The 13,699-nt window shown below is 40.5% G+C and overlaps 1 protein-coding gene and 1 long non-coding RNA gene across 2 annotated transcripts; both read right to left on the reverse strand.

The window, feature by feature from the left end:
* Positions 1 to 3,357: 3,357 nt before the first annotated feature.
* Positions 3,358 to 7,341, reverse strand: LOC129778614 (uncharacterized). The gene is made up of 3 exons (XR_008743466.1): positions 7,227 to 7,341; positions 3,798 to 3,925; positions 3,358 to 3,748 (listed from the first exon to the last, which is right to left on the reverse strand). It is a non-coding gene; the product is annotated as an uncharacterized LOC129778614 (long non-coding RNA).
* LOC129778613 (uncharacterized) lies at positions 5,294 to 7,326 on the reverse strand. Its single transcript, XM_055785630.1, has one exon. The coding sequence runs from the start codon at positions 7,140 to 7,142 to the stop codon at positions 5,454 to 5,456; it is 1,689 nt and encodes a 562-aa protein (XP_055641605.1). The 5' UTR covers positions 7,143 to 7,326; the 3' UTR covers positions 5,294 to 5,453.
* Positions 7,342 to 13,699: the final 6,358 nt, after the last annotated feature.

Genomic DNA, 13,699 nt, shown 5'->3' on the forward strand with positions numbered 1-13,699 from the left:
ATGCGCGTTTAGGTTGTAGTGATTGGACATAAGCCGAGATATCACGCGAATGAAATCACGACCTACATTCAATCCCTTGAACCATGCACTCGTCGAGACCTTAAGGATAATCGTGTGTAACCAACGACCGAACTCATCTTCACTCCACATGCGCTGCCAACTAACGAGTGTGTCCTGACGAGGAATGTGAAAAAATTCATTATAGGCAATTTGCCTTCCAAAAAGTGTGCCTTCTGAAGCGCCCACCTTAGCTAGCGAGTCCGCTTTCTCATTCCCCGGAATCGAGCAATGAGAGGGAACCCATGCTAAGGTAATCTTGAATAATTTTTCGACCAAAACACTCAATAGATGTCTTATTCTTGTTAGGAAATAAGATGAGCGTTTATCAACTTTCATTGAGCGGATTGCCTCTATTGAGCTGAGACTGTCTGAAAAAATAAAATAATGGTTGATGGGCAGTGTTTCAATGATCCCTAGAGCATAGTATATCGCACCCATTTCTGCGACATACACGGAACAAGGATCTTTGAGTTTGAAAGAGGCACTGGAATTTTCATTGAAGATGCCGAAGCCAGTGGACCCCTTTATGTATGAACCGTCAGTAAAGAACATTTTATCAGATCCAACTTTCCCATATTTTTCCGAAAATATCGACGGAATAAAATTGGAGCGTAGGTGATCTGGTATTCCATGGATTTTTTGTCGCATGGACAGATCAAAAATGACAGAGGAATTGCAAAAGTATGGGAAGCAAACTTGGTTGGAGATGCCTGGTGAAGGGTGCACGTCGTGGGTAAGGTACTCATGGTATAAAGACATAAAACATGACTGAGGAGTCAGTTGTAGTAGATTTTCGAAGTTATCAATCACCAATGGATTCATGATCTTGCAACGGATGAGAAATCTGTAGGATAATTCTGTGAACCGAAGAGTAAGTGGGGTTACTCCTGCCAAGACTTCGAGACTCATCGTATGTGTCGAATGCAAACACCCCATGGCTATACGCAAGCAACGATATTGTATCCTCTCCAGCTTGAGAATATGAATCCTGGCAGCTGATCGGAAGCAAAAACTGCCATATTCTAACACTGACAATATCGTTGTTTTGTACAACTGAATGAGGTCTCCTGGATGGGCACCCCACCATGTTCCGGTTATTGTTTGGAGAAAATTGATTCTTTGCTGGCATTTCTGTTTCAAATACGCAATGTGTTTCCCCCAGGTACATTTAGAATCAAAATATACACCCAGGTATTTGAAAAACATAGAGTGTTGGATCGTTTTGCCGGATAGGTAAAGCTGGAATTGGGCGGGTTCGTGCTTCCTAGAAAAAACGACCATTTCAGTTTTCTCCGTAGAGAATTCGATACCCAGCTTGAGGGCCCACGTGAACAGATTGTTCATGGTATCTTGCAACGACTTTTGCAGAGCGACGGGATTAGTACCCGTGATGGAAATAACTCCATCGTCTGCAAGTTGTCTCAACGTGCAGTCTCTAGTTAGACAACCATCCATATCATTGACGTTAAAACTGTACAAGAGGGGGCTTAGGCAGGAGCCTTGCGGTAGGCCTATACAACTGTAACGAGAAAATTTTGTGTTGCCATGAGAGAAATTCATGTGCTTTTCTGACAGTAAATTGTACAGGAAATTATTCAGAATTGGTGAAAGTCCACAATTATGAAGCTTCTCTGAGAGAATTTCCATGGAAACTGAATCAAATGCCCCTTTGATATCGAGAAAAACGGAAGCCATTTGTTCTTTGCGAGCAAATGCGATAGCAGCGCGAGACAATCATTCGTCCCTTTACCTCGGCGGAAGCCAAACTGCGTATTTGACAGCAAATTGTTCGTTTCGACCCACTTGTCTTAACGAAGTAGAATCATTTTCTCTAACAATTTGCGAATACAGGATAACATTGCAATCGGCCTATACGAGTTGTGATCGCAAGCCGGCTTGCTGGGTTTTCGTATGGCTATCACTCTCACTTGTCTCCAGTCATGCGGGACAATATTCAGCTCCAGAAACTTGTTGAACAAGTTCAGCAAACGCTGTTTTGCCAAGTCGGGAAGATTCTTCAACAAGTTGAATTTAATCTTGTCCGACCCCGGAGCTGAATTGTTACATGAGAGGAGGGCAATTGAGAATTCTACCATCGAAAAATTCTCATAATCGCATTGGAGCGGAATATCGCGTACGACGCTTTGTGCAGGAACAGAATCGGGACAAACCTTCCTTGCAAATTTGAAAATCCAACGGTCAGAGTATTCCTCACTTTCATTGGTATGGTTCCAGCCACGCATTCTCCTAGCCGTATTCCAAAGAGTACTCATAACGGTCTCCCTTGACAAACCATTGACGAACTTCCGCCAATATCCACGCTTTTTTGCTTTAATCAGACCTTTTAGTTTGGCTTCTAGAGCTTGGTACTTTCGAAACCATTCCACTAATCCAGTTTTCCTGAATTTTTTGAAAGCGGATGATTTTTCAAGGTAGACCTTTGAACATTCCTTGTCCCACCAAAGTGATGGAGGACGACGTCGGAAAGTGGTAGCCGGTACACGTACGTTTCTTTTGAGCTTAAAGTGCGCTATCGTTAATCAAACTTGATATAAAATTATACTCTTCAAGGGGAGGAAGTTCATGCATCGAAATGATTGCTTCAGATATTAATTCTGCAAATTTTCTCCAGTCAATATTCTTCGTGAGGTCATACGCAATATCGACTGACTCACTAGATATTGATTCATTGGCGATCGATAAAATTATTGGTAGGTGATCACTACCGTGGGGATCTTGGATTACCTTCCATGTGCAATCCAGAAATAATGTCTGGACGCAAAATCAAAAGAGGACTTCCTCTGCTTGATTTCGAAAAAGTCGTCTTGATGAGGATCTCCTCATTGAAAGAGACCGTAAGGCCAAGCTGGCTGGTAAGAAACGTGAAGACATACGCAGAAGTGCTCGAATGTGTCGAGTGAAACCAAGAGATACCGTGATTATCGAACGCCAAGTTCGTGGGAAGGGCGACTCACGTTTTTCGTCTGTTAAGTACACCGTTATCGAAGAAAAGAACGGTAACCTCACCTTAGCTGATGAAAAGGGGAACACAACGAAGCGTCACGTGTCACAAACAAAAAGAGTATCTAAATGGCGTGAAGAAGATGCAAATATCTCGAAGGATCAACAAAAACCAAAGAATAATCTAGTTGAAAATTCTACACACGACGTTCGAGTAAGAAAAGAACCCAAACACCTGAAAGATTACGTCAGATCGATAGAAAAGGGATACTCGTTAGAGGATACACAACGAGGTCTGTACAATACCCAATGAAGTCCTTTAAAATAAATCTCCAGTTTCCTAAACAAAAAAAGGTGAATGTGTTTATTGCTTCGACAAACTAATGAAAAAAATAAAAAAAAAAAAGATTGATGCATTTATTTTCTTTGAGTAGAGGGGAGATGTGTGGCATATAATCACCCTGTATTATCGATAGAAATAGAAATATCTGTAGAAATGTCCACTGAACTCAAGTTCAATCCTCGTAATCGTTGACTACAGGTCTAGGTATCTTTCTGCGAGACCGGTCAAATCCATTAGCCGACACGGTAATCATCGAACGGCGCAAACGCGCGAAAGGCGAGTCTCGCTTTGCTCCTACGCAGTATACAGTCATCCAGGAAAGGAACGGTAGTCTTACCCTCAATGACGGTGAAGATCAAGTACCAAAACGACACGTATCTGAAACTAAAAAGATTTCCTCTTGGCGTAACAATGGAGAAACTGACGTTCCTACCCAGCAATCCCATCAGTCTTCGCCAGAATTATTTGAGATAGCTGAAACTGAAATGTTGCAAAATTGGAAGCCTCCATCTCATCTGCGTGACATAGATGATAAAACCACAATGTAATTAATGCAATTTGCTGAAACGAAAAATAAAGAGTTGAAGTAAATAAGCATTTCTTTCGTAAATAATTTCAATGTTTCCTATCTCGAGATAACTGCTTACTTTCCACTGTGTTTAACGAAAATTACTGCTAAAAAAGGTGTATAATTTCATCTTAGCCGAGTTGTTTTTGTTTTGATGATTGGAATTGACAGTTCAGCCCAGTGTGAAGTATTTGATACACAGAGCAAGTGTTGCCAAATTCCATTAGAGAAAACACACGCATGGAAAAAAAGACCCATATCGGTTTGATAGGTTTTGATGACTCATGTACATTAGCTATTTTGACGAACACCTCCGATGTGTAAGTTTCGTATACGAAACAAAATTATATGCATTTTAGGAATAATCAAAAAAATCTTTTAAAATCAAAGAGATTGCATCACCTTTTTATTGTGAGGTAGGGAGATGTGTGGGCTGGATATGGAACAGTGTAGCATGGACTGACGTGAGGCGAAATAGGGCTGGGGAGTTCGAAGAGTGTGTGTGTAAACTCTACAAGGGATAAGCATCAACTGTAAGAACAACCACTACTCATCCTCTTTTCTCTTCAGACCTTCGTTCAGGTAAGACGTGTCACAGCGTTGGGGGATTTGCATCAATAGCAGGAAGCTCACAATACCCAAATGACATTCATCCGATTGTTACATATACCCGAATGGACCCGAATACAACAAATACCCGAATGCAAAATTTACAAAAATTGTCAGTTTTCTTTACAGTAAATGAGCTGCGTCATCCATATGACTGGATAAACTTCATAATGATGATGATGATGTTGGATTAAAGAGGCTTTAAACTTTTCAGTTCATTCGCCTCTAAGATAACTTCATAATACGTTATAGAACGGCATTCTTTCACTTTTCATTATTTTGAATAGGATTTTGTCCAACATCGCTATTTCTCTAATTTTCACTACCCACGAAAATACGAACTTTTTGGATGAAACTCAACGTACAAGACAAAGATGATGTTTATATAACAATCATCAGAAATGAATATACAAATACTTCCCAATAACAAAATTTGCGTATTATTCGAATATATAATATATATATTCGCAAAATTGACATGAGAACCGTGCAATGCTCCTGTTCCGACATCAAACGGAAGCTTCATCGAACAGCCGATTACGGACCGTTTCCAAATGTTCACTAATGTGTTTCAACAATGGACAATGTATCTTTATTTTCAACAAATCAGATCTTCTTCAAGTATGTTTGTCTTTTTTTAACAGCAAAAATCGAAATTTTAGTTGCCACCCGTTAGAATTGCGAAGAATGATTTGGTAATATAATAATAAATGTATTGTATTTCATAAGAAATAGTAAAACTTCATAATTCATTTTTGGTGTTGATCGATAAATGATCAAAATCGCTTATAATTTCACATATGCAACATGATTGTTTGTAACATTTGATTAACTTAAATCAGACTTAGAGGCGAAGGAACTGCAAAGTTTAAAGCCTCTTAAAACCAAAGAAAGAAAGAAATCAGACTTCGGTTAATTTTGTTCGATATGTGCGGTCTGCTTTCTCCCGGATGGATCCGCGGAACATCCCCAATCGGTTCGCGGAACCCATCTCTTGACCGTGGCAGCGCAGCTTCGGTGTGGAAATAATTCTTCGAACAGTTGCCGATAATAATATGCCTCCTTCGTGGGTGGAGTGTTAAAAGGGAACCTCTCGCCAGCGGTAGAAAATTGCTCATCGGTCACATGGGACGCCGCATACCCGGTGATGGTATCTATCCAGGAATAGCCGACCCCGTCAGAGAACTGCTCCTTTTGTCGCCAGAGGACCTCTGCCGGTAAATAGTTGTCGGAGAATGCTTGACGAAGAATGAATTTTTCCATCGATTGAATCTTTCCGTTCATTCTGGTTTGCGGGATACGATCTTCCGGACGGATGCTCATAGAATAATTTACAAAATCGGTATCCAAAAACGGCACACGAAGCTCCAAACCCCATGCGGCTGTTGATTTGTTTGCACGAAGACAGTCGGAGTACTGAAGATTTTGAACACGCATCACTGTTTCTCGGTGAAATTCCACGGGGTTCGGTGCTTGATGGAAGTAAAGATACCCGCCAAACACTTCATCCGCTCCCTCGCCGGACAGAACCATTTTAATTCCTTCGCTTTTGATGAATCGTGATAACAAATGCATTGGAATGGAGCAGCGAACCGTAGTAATGTCATATGTCTCTGTGTGATAAATTACATCCCGGATGTAGTTCAGCCCTTCATCGACAGTAAAGTACACCTCAGTGTGATCACTTCCTATATAGTCTGCTACGATTTTACTGTACTTAAAATCTGGTCCCCCAATAAGACCCACGCTATAGGTTTTCAAACGATAGTCCGGTCCGTGCCGTTTTGTCATCATTTTCGTGGCAATAGATGCTATTAAACTGGAATCTAATCCTCCACTCAATAGCGCCCCCAGTGGGACGTCACAATGCAAGTGGGATGCAACTGCCTCTTCCAAGTACTGCTTTACTTTTAGTAGGTCAACATGCATCGATGGTGTTTGGAACATCCATTGGGGTTTATGATACGGTTTAGGATCCAGCATGTGTCTAGTGCCGTAATGCACGCAACCTGGTGGGAACACCTTGACCTCTGAACACTTCTCTACCAAACACTTCATCTCGCTAGCAATCCACATGTTTCCTTCATTATCCACGCCACTGTACAGTGGAATAATACCGATAGGATCTCGTGCCACCAAAACGTGTTCATTTTTCTTATCATACAGAACGAAGGCGAACATTCCACGAATTGTTTCTATCAATGCGGCAACTCCAAACTTCTCATAGTACGCCAAAATAACATCACAATCACTCCTCGGAACGTACACATCGCCATCTTCATCCAGAGCTCCGTTAACTTCCTTGGCCAATTGCCGGAAGTTGTAAATTTCACCGTTAGCAACCAACAGTACAGTCCCATCTTTCGACACGAAGGGCTGGCTCCCATACTTCACGCCAACAACCGATAGTCTCTCATGGACCATAGCAAATCCGCAATCGTTGTCCACCACCAATCCGGTGTGGTCCGGTCCACGTTGTCTTTGCTTGCCAGATTGGCGGAAAGCCATCTCTCTGAGGGACTCTGTACGGGTACCATACCGATAAAGGTCCGAATCGGTACTGTTGGAAGCATTGAGAAATATGGAAAATATTCCGCACATTCTGAAGATTGCTTTATTCGACGACAAAGTTCAGTCAATACTAATAGAACACACTTTAGATGAATATTTAATTGGCAAACTAACTGCTCTTCACTAGACTCTGGAAAAGAGTATCTCTGCGGGATGCGATTTCGCTTTTAATATTCGCGGCTAAAACTGCAACGTGATACTGATGCAGAACTCCGTTCCTCTCGGTGCATTTATATTGACCTTGTAGGATAAAGCCAGATCCGCGTGTTAGTGGGCAGTCAGCATGTGTGTCCACAGAGCGAGAGACACGCTAGAGGGAACTCAGCGATCAGTGCGTGAAATTTGAATAAGTTTTTATATTTTTATTAACACGTTCGTCGCCCCGGCACCCAGATATGCCAACGTTAACTGGGCTGTGCTCCAGTTAGAAAGCTGCAATAAGTAAACAATTGACGTCATATTCAATTTGAAGATTTACTGTGAGAGGCATTCATATGTAATTAGAGATGTTACAAAAATTTGCATTATTTTACGCATGACAAAAGCATTGATTAAATTACATAAATTTTGTTTCCCCAAATTCTATTCCATACCTGTTGTCGCACTCAATACAGAACTTCCAGACCGTTCAGTAGAAACCTTTTGTTTTTCCAATTTCACGATACAGTATACTGTACGCGTGGTAATGCTTGCACCATTGAGCAATGTCAAAATTTGAAAAATTCTCAAACATTACTGTTTTGATTTTATTTATTTATTTGGAAGAGGGGTGTTTCTGAGAGTCTTAAACTAGGTCAATCATCAATCAAGTTTCTATATGTTGCAATTACGGTTGCTGGTGGGAGAAAGACTGGTTATTCAGCCATTCCATGCCAAACCGATATAGTGGATTTCCATAAAAAGCGATCGTTTTGTCCCTTATCGCAAAATATTAGTCCCGTATTTTTTATATTCATTCATTAGGGGGTCCATTTCCATTTCAGGGTGGTTCGAAAAATCAAATTTTACCCTTTCTTCCAAAAATGACTTTTTTTAAAATTAATAACTTTCAAACTACTGGACCGCTTCAGATGATCGACATATCATATTAAACCCAATTATTTAGTCTTCCTCGGACACTTGCAAAAAATTGGGATATTGTTTTCGTAATTATTGATTGTATTTGTTTTTGCTGTTTACATGGCTACGGACTAGAGAGCGCTAAATTTTACTATTTTTTTTCTTGAAAGCCGAGCTTTTACATAACATATCAAAAAATCAGGGTCCGAAAAATCATTTTCAAAATTGAAATGGGCACTCTGATAAAAAATAAAAAATACGGGTCTAATATTTTGCGATAAAGCACAAAACTACCACTTTTCGTGAAAATCTGAGAACCATTATATCGATTTGGCATGGAATGGCTGTATTATGAATTGCAAAAATTTCGATTTTGCGCTCTGTGAGAAAACTGCCATCGGGCGAAGCTTAAATTGCAATATTTTCTCTCTGCACAGTGTCCGTTCACAAGTGACTGCATTTTGAGTGGTATTCGCAGATGCTGCTTACTGACGGTACCGGAAGTTAACACTTAGACGGCCATGAGTACCGTACTGTACTCAAAAATTATTCCACAGAGGCCATGAGTGCATCACTGCACACGCGAAATCTTCCAAAGTTTCAAACATGTGCGCAACAATACATGTTTTACCTTGAAACTAATGTGTTTTTTGTTTTCTACTGACCTCAATACATAGTAGGACACTTCGATATCATAGTTTGACATCACTGCTTGTATTACTCTACAAATTACAATTTATCACTGCCCGAAAAGCTCCGAAAAGTTTTTATGTCTGGATTGTTTTAATAGAAGACATTTTACGAGTTTGAAAATAATGTTATAGAAAATTAATTATTAAATTTCGAAAAAATAAATTGTTTTATAAAGATTTCTATCGATATTTTACTCGCTTAACTTGAGATGGGACCACGTGTGCAGTACTACACACGGGTAGTTTTTACCCTTATATGGCAGATGGGATGAAATTTTATACTAGATGAGTTCCTGGCATCATCTAATATAAGAATCATTGGGCCCTCCAGGTTTTTACGAACTTTTTGGCCAAAACACCATGGCCGTCAAAGTGTTAAGCACCCGAATGAGCAGAACATATATTAGGCTGTCAAAAAAGGCCTGCGGTATTTTTTTTTGAATTTTCATTTGGCAAAAAAACCCAGATAGCCCATTTTCACAGGCCTCTTTTGTGGCTAACTTCTGACTACCTAGCTCGTTCGCCATGGACAAAAACAGCGGATGCAAAAGAACCTCCCATCCGAGCTCCCGGAGCTTCTGACGCGTCACCAAAGGAGTGTGTGGCCTGGCGTTGTCCTGATGGAAGACAATCCGGCCTCTGTTTATCAAAGATGGCCTCTTCTTCATGAGTGCTACCATCAAGCGGTTCAGTTGTTGGCAGTACAGGTCCGAATTGAGCGTTTGGCCATAGGGAAGCAGCTCATAATAGATTATTCCTTGACAATCCCACCAAACACACAGCAGAACCTTCCTGGCCGTTAATGAGGGCTTGGCCACCGTCTGAGCCGCTTCAGCGGGCTTCGACCACGACCGTTTGCGATTCACGTTGTCGTAAGTGACCCACTTTTCATCGCCAGTCACCATCCGCTTCAGAAACGGGTCGATTTTGTTGCGATTCAGCAGCGATTCACATGCGTCGATACGGTCAAAGATGTTTTTTTGCGTCAACGTGTGTGGCACCCATACATCGAGCTTCTTTGTGAATCCAAGTTTCTTCAAATGGTTAATAACGGTTTGATGACTTATCCCCAGCTCTTGGCCGATGCTACGGCTGCTACTATGCCGGTCTTTCTCGGCTAATTCAGCGATTTTGTCGCAATTTTCGACGACAGGCCTTCCGGAGCGTGGCGCATCTTCGACGACCTCTACACCAGAACGAAAACGTTGAAACCATCGTTGTGCGGTGGAAATGGAAACTGTATCGGGTCCATAAACTGCACAAATTTTATTGGCAGCTTGAGATGCATTTTTGCCTTTGTCATAGTAGTACTGTAAAATATGTATCGGATTTTCTCTTTATTTTGCTCCATATTTGCGACACTATAACTCACGAACGACTTGACCAAACAAAACACTGTCAAGGACAATATTATAGCGCGCAAAAATACCTTTCCAACAAGCTATAGTATGACTCGATGCAATGAATACAACTAGAACTACGCGCTTACAACGACACCTCGCGGAAATACCGCAGGACTTTTTTGACAGCCTAATACATTGTAAAATGGGACTTCTATATTCCATCAAACTAAACAAGTTTTTAGACCAGAGGACATTATTCCATGAAAACTTATCCTGTTTTCTGATTTAACACCCTTACTGAAAGGTATAGTCCTACGAGGATGATTATTAAATAATGAGACGGCGCGCCTGTAGGGCGCCCTAGAGGGGTGGGGGGAAAACGAATAGTGGGTTCGGTAGCTTGAAGTGTCTGCTATAAACGTACGGAAACACGTTTTTGTTACTATAGAAGTTTGCGAGCAGCAGTGATTTAAATGGAACCTGGTTTCTAGTGCGCGTCGGAAATCATGTGTGACGAAAAACACGAACAACAGCGCACCTGCCCATAACGCGCTGTCGGTGAAGCAATTTTTAGCCGATAAGGGCATTCCAGTGCTCGAACATGCCCCGTACTCGCCAGATCTAGCCCCATGCGACTTTTTTCATTTCCACAAGATCAAATCCGTGTTGAAAGGTACCCGATTTCAGTCCGTAGAAGAGGCGAAGGAAAAAGCGACGCGGCTTTTGAACGCCATCACAAAAGAAGAGTTTCAGCACTGCTTTGAACAATGGAAAAAACGTATGGAAAGGTGTGTGAGGAGCCAAGGGGATTATATTGAAGGGGAGCATATCCCTGTATCGTAATTTTTAAAATATAACCCTTTTTCGTAACCAGTCTCGTTATTTAATAGCCATACCTCGTATGTCAAATCTTCGGTTTTCCATTCGTTAATGCAAATTCCTCTCAGATCAGGGAGTTTATGACAAATTGTGAGCCGTTGCCTCATAGAATCCTATGTTTGGAAGTCCGTGAAAAGCCATCTTCACATACGTTTTTTTCGATAATGTTGTAAACAACCTTGGTACTTCTTTAGAACCATGCTGTACATCTTCTGAGTACACTGAAGTTGCCTTTACGCGTTTTTGACGTGGGACTACGTCTAACCGGAATATATGGGGGGTAAAATGAAAACATAAACACTGAACATGTAGGAAAAAATGCAAGATTTCGAATGCTTATAACTCGAACATTTTCTACTGAATCGGAAAGATGTTTGCATCAATTGATAGGGAATATTTCTACGCATCTATCGCAATTAGTAAAGTGTTATTTTCCATTAGGTAAATAATTGAATAACTGTAAAATGTTGAGCGTTATATAAACGCCCTTACTGCCTCGTTTTGATTGGCCCGCTTTACGGTTTCCCCAACACAGACTTCAAAACCAAGCAGCATTGGCGAAACCGACATTGCAAATACATAAAAGTAGGGGGAGCTTTTGTTCCCACCGAAATGTGTTTCCCTAACACAGACTTCAAATCCAAGGAGCGTGGGGAAGTTGGCATTGCAAACACATGCAAGTCGGGGGTATTTTTGTTCCCACTGAAATGTGTTTCCTTAACATAGACTTCAAATCCAAGGAGCTTGGGAAAATTTGCATTGCGAATTCATGCATTCGGGGACATTTTTGTTCCGACTGAAATGTGTTTCCTTAACACAGACTTCAAATCCATGAAGCGAGGGGAAATTGGCATTGCAAACACATGCAAGTCGAGGGCATTTTTGTTCCGACTAAAATATGTTTCCTCAACACAGGCTTCAAAACCTAGACACCTTGGAAAATTGAGATTTCAAATTCATGCAGGTCGGGAGTATTTTTGTTCCGACTGAAATCTGATTACCTATGAAGACTTCTAAACCAAGGTGTCTGGGGAAATCGGCATTGAAAATACATGCAAACTACGAGTACTTTTGTACTCGCTTACCTTTGTACAGACTAGAATGCGTTTCCCTAACACGGTCTTCTAAACTTAGGTACCTGGTAAGATCGTGCAGACACTAGAGACATTGCATTTGTTCAAATTTTTTCTCACAACGCGAATATATTGAATTCAATTGAATTCGGAAATTGTTTTATTCAATCAAAAATTTAATCAATACAAACAAATGATTACTAAGCTAAGGTAGTCCCACGTCAACCTTGCGGTAATATCATAGATATAACCCACCCATTTTTTTTATACGTGGTTTCAGGAATTTACGCGGTTTATTTCAACGCAGATTTCGGAATTTACGCGGATTTCGGAATTTAAGAGATTTTTAACAAAGATTTTGAAATTTACGTGGATTTCGGAATTTACGCAATTTTTGCTTACGCGGCGCGTATCCCCCGCGTAAAAAGCGACTCCAGGGTACTTGTTTTGGTCACTTTATTTTTCTTCAGCCTTCGATTTTGTTTATTCGCTGGCACGAAAAGAACGATTATCTTCTCCCTGCCCTGAATTTGACCTGATCGTTCTCGATTGTAATAATATGAAAAAAATATTATTGAATTCAAAATCGGATGGCAGACAGATGATGTGGATGAATCGGTGTTGCAGATTCCAAATGCTGAATGCTCCCACAGTGAAACACGGCGCGGCAATCGGCTGATATATGGTACAATGGCGGCTTCTGGAACTGGAACCATGGAGGTTATCGTTTCGGCGATGAACAATATGAACATCCTGAAATGTAACCTGCAGTCTTCCGTGCAGAAATTAGACTTTCTTCATGATTCATGACTGACCCGAAGCACATTTGAAGAATAAAAACTTGAACTCCACACTTTATTTTGCCACGTCTGAATTGAAGTTTTTATTCGATTTTAAACACGAAGTAAAAATGTGACCATTTAATTTTGTTTTCATTATATGAGAGTAAAAAGGATCGATTATACGATGAATATAAGACGTTTTAAATTATTTATTTTTGAACGCAGAAAAACTCATACCGAACCAGGATTGGATTGGGCGATCTTTAGAAAAAGATCGATCTTAACGGATCGATCTTCTAAACAGTGTAGGAATCGATTCACTGAGTGAATCAAAGAATCGATCTTCAAAAAATCGAATGCCCTTTTTCCAATTCATTTACTTGTTCCATATAAGTGCTGTCTTTTCCTTAAACATGGAATAAGCATTTCACATTTCTATCCAAACATCAAGCACATTTCATTTTTATATTCAAAATGAAGGTCGCAAAAAGCATCGAAATCCCACAAAAAAATGTATTTTCCAGCGCATTCATCTTGTACCGTCATGGAATCATTTAATTATAAAAAATATTTGAAAATTGTGTTTTAGGGATTCAACAACTGGTATTCATCCAGAGCTCCGCTGACAATAATTCAATTAAATCCAACTGTGTCATACGTCTGGCATTTAATCCAAATTTTGGTAGTAGTCCCAGTCCTAGGAAAGAAATCTTCAGCTGGACCTGATGTCACTATCCAATATCGTCACAAGATCGATAT

Source organism: Toxorhynchites rutilus, chromosome 3, assembly GCF_029784135.1.
Source record: "Toxorhynchites rutilus septentrionalis strain SRP chromosome 3, ASM2978413v1, whole genome shotgun sequence".
NCBI classification, from domain to species: Eukaryota; Metazoa; Arthropoda; class Insecta; order Diptera; family Culicidae; genus Toxorhynchites; species Toxorhynchites rutilus.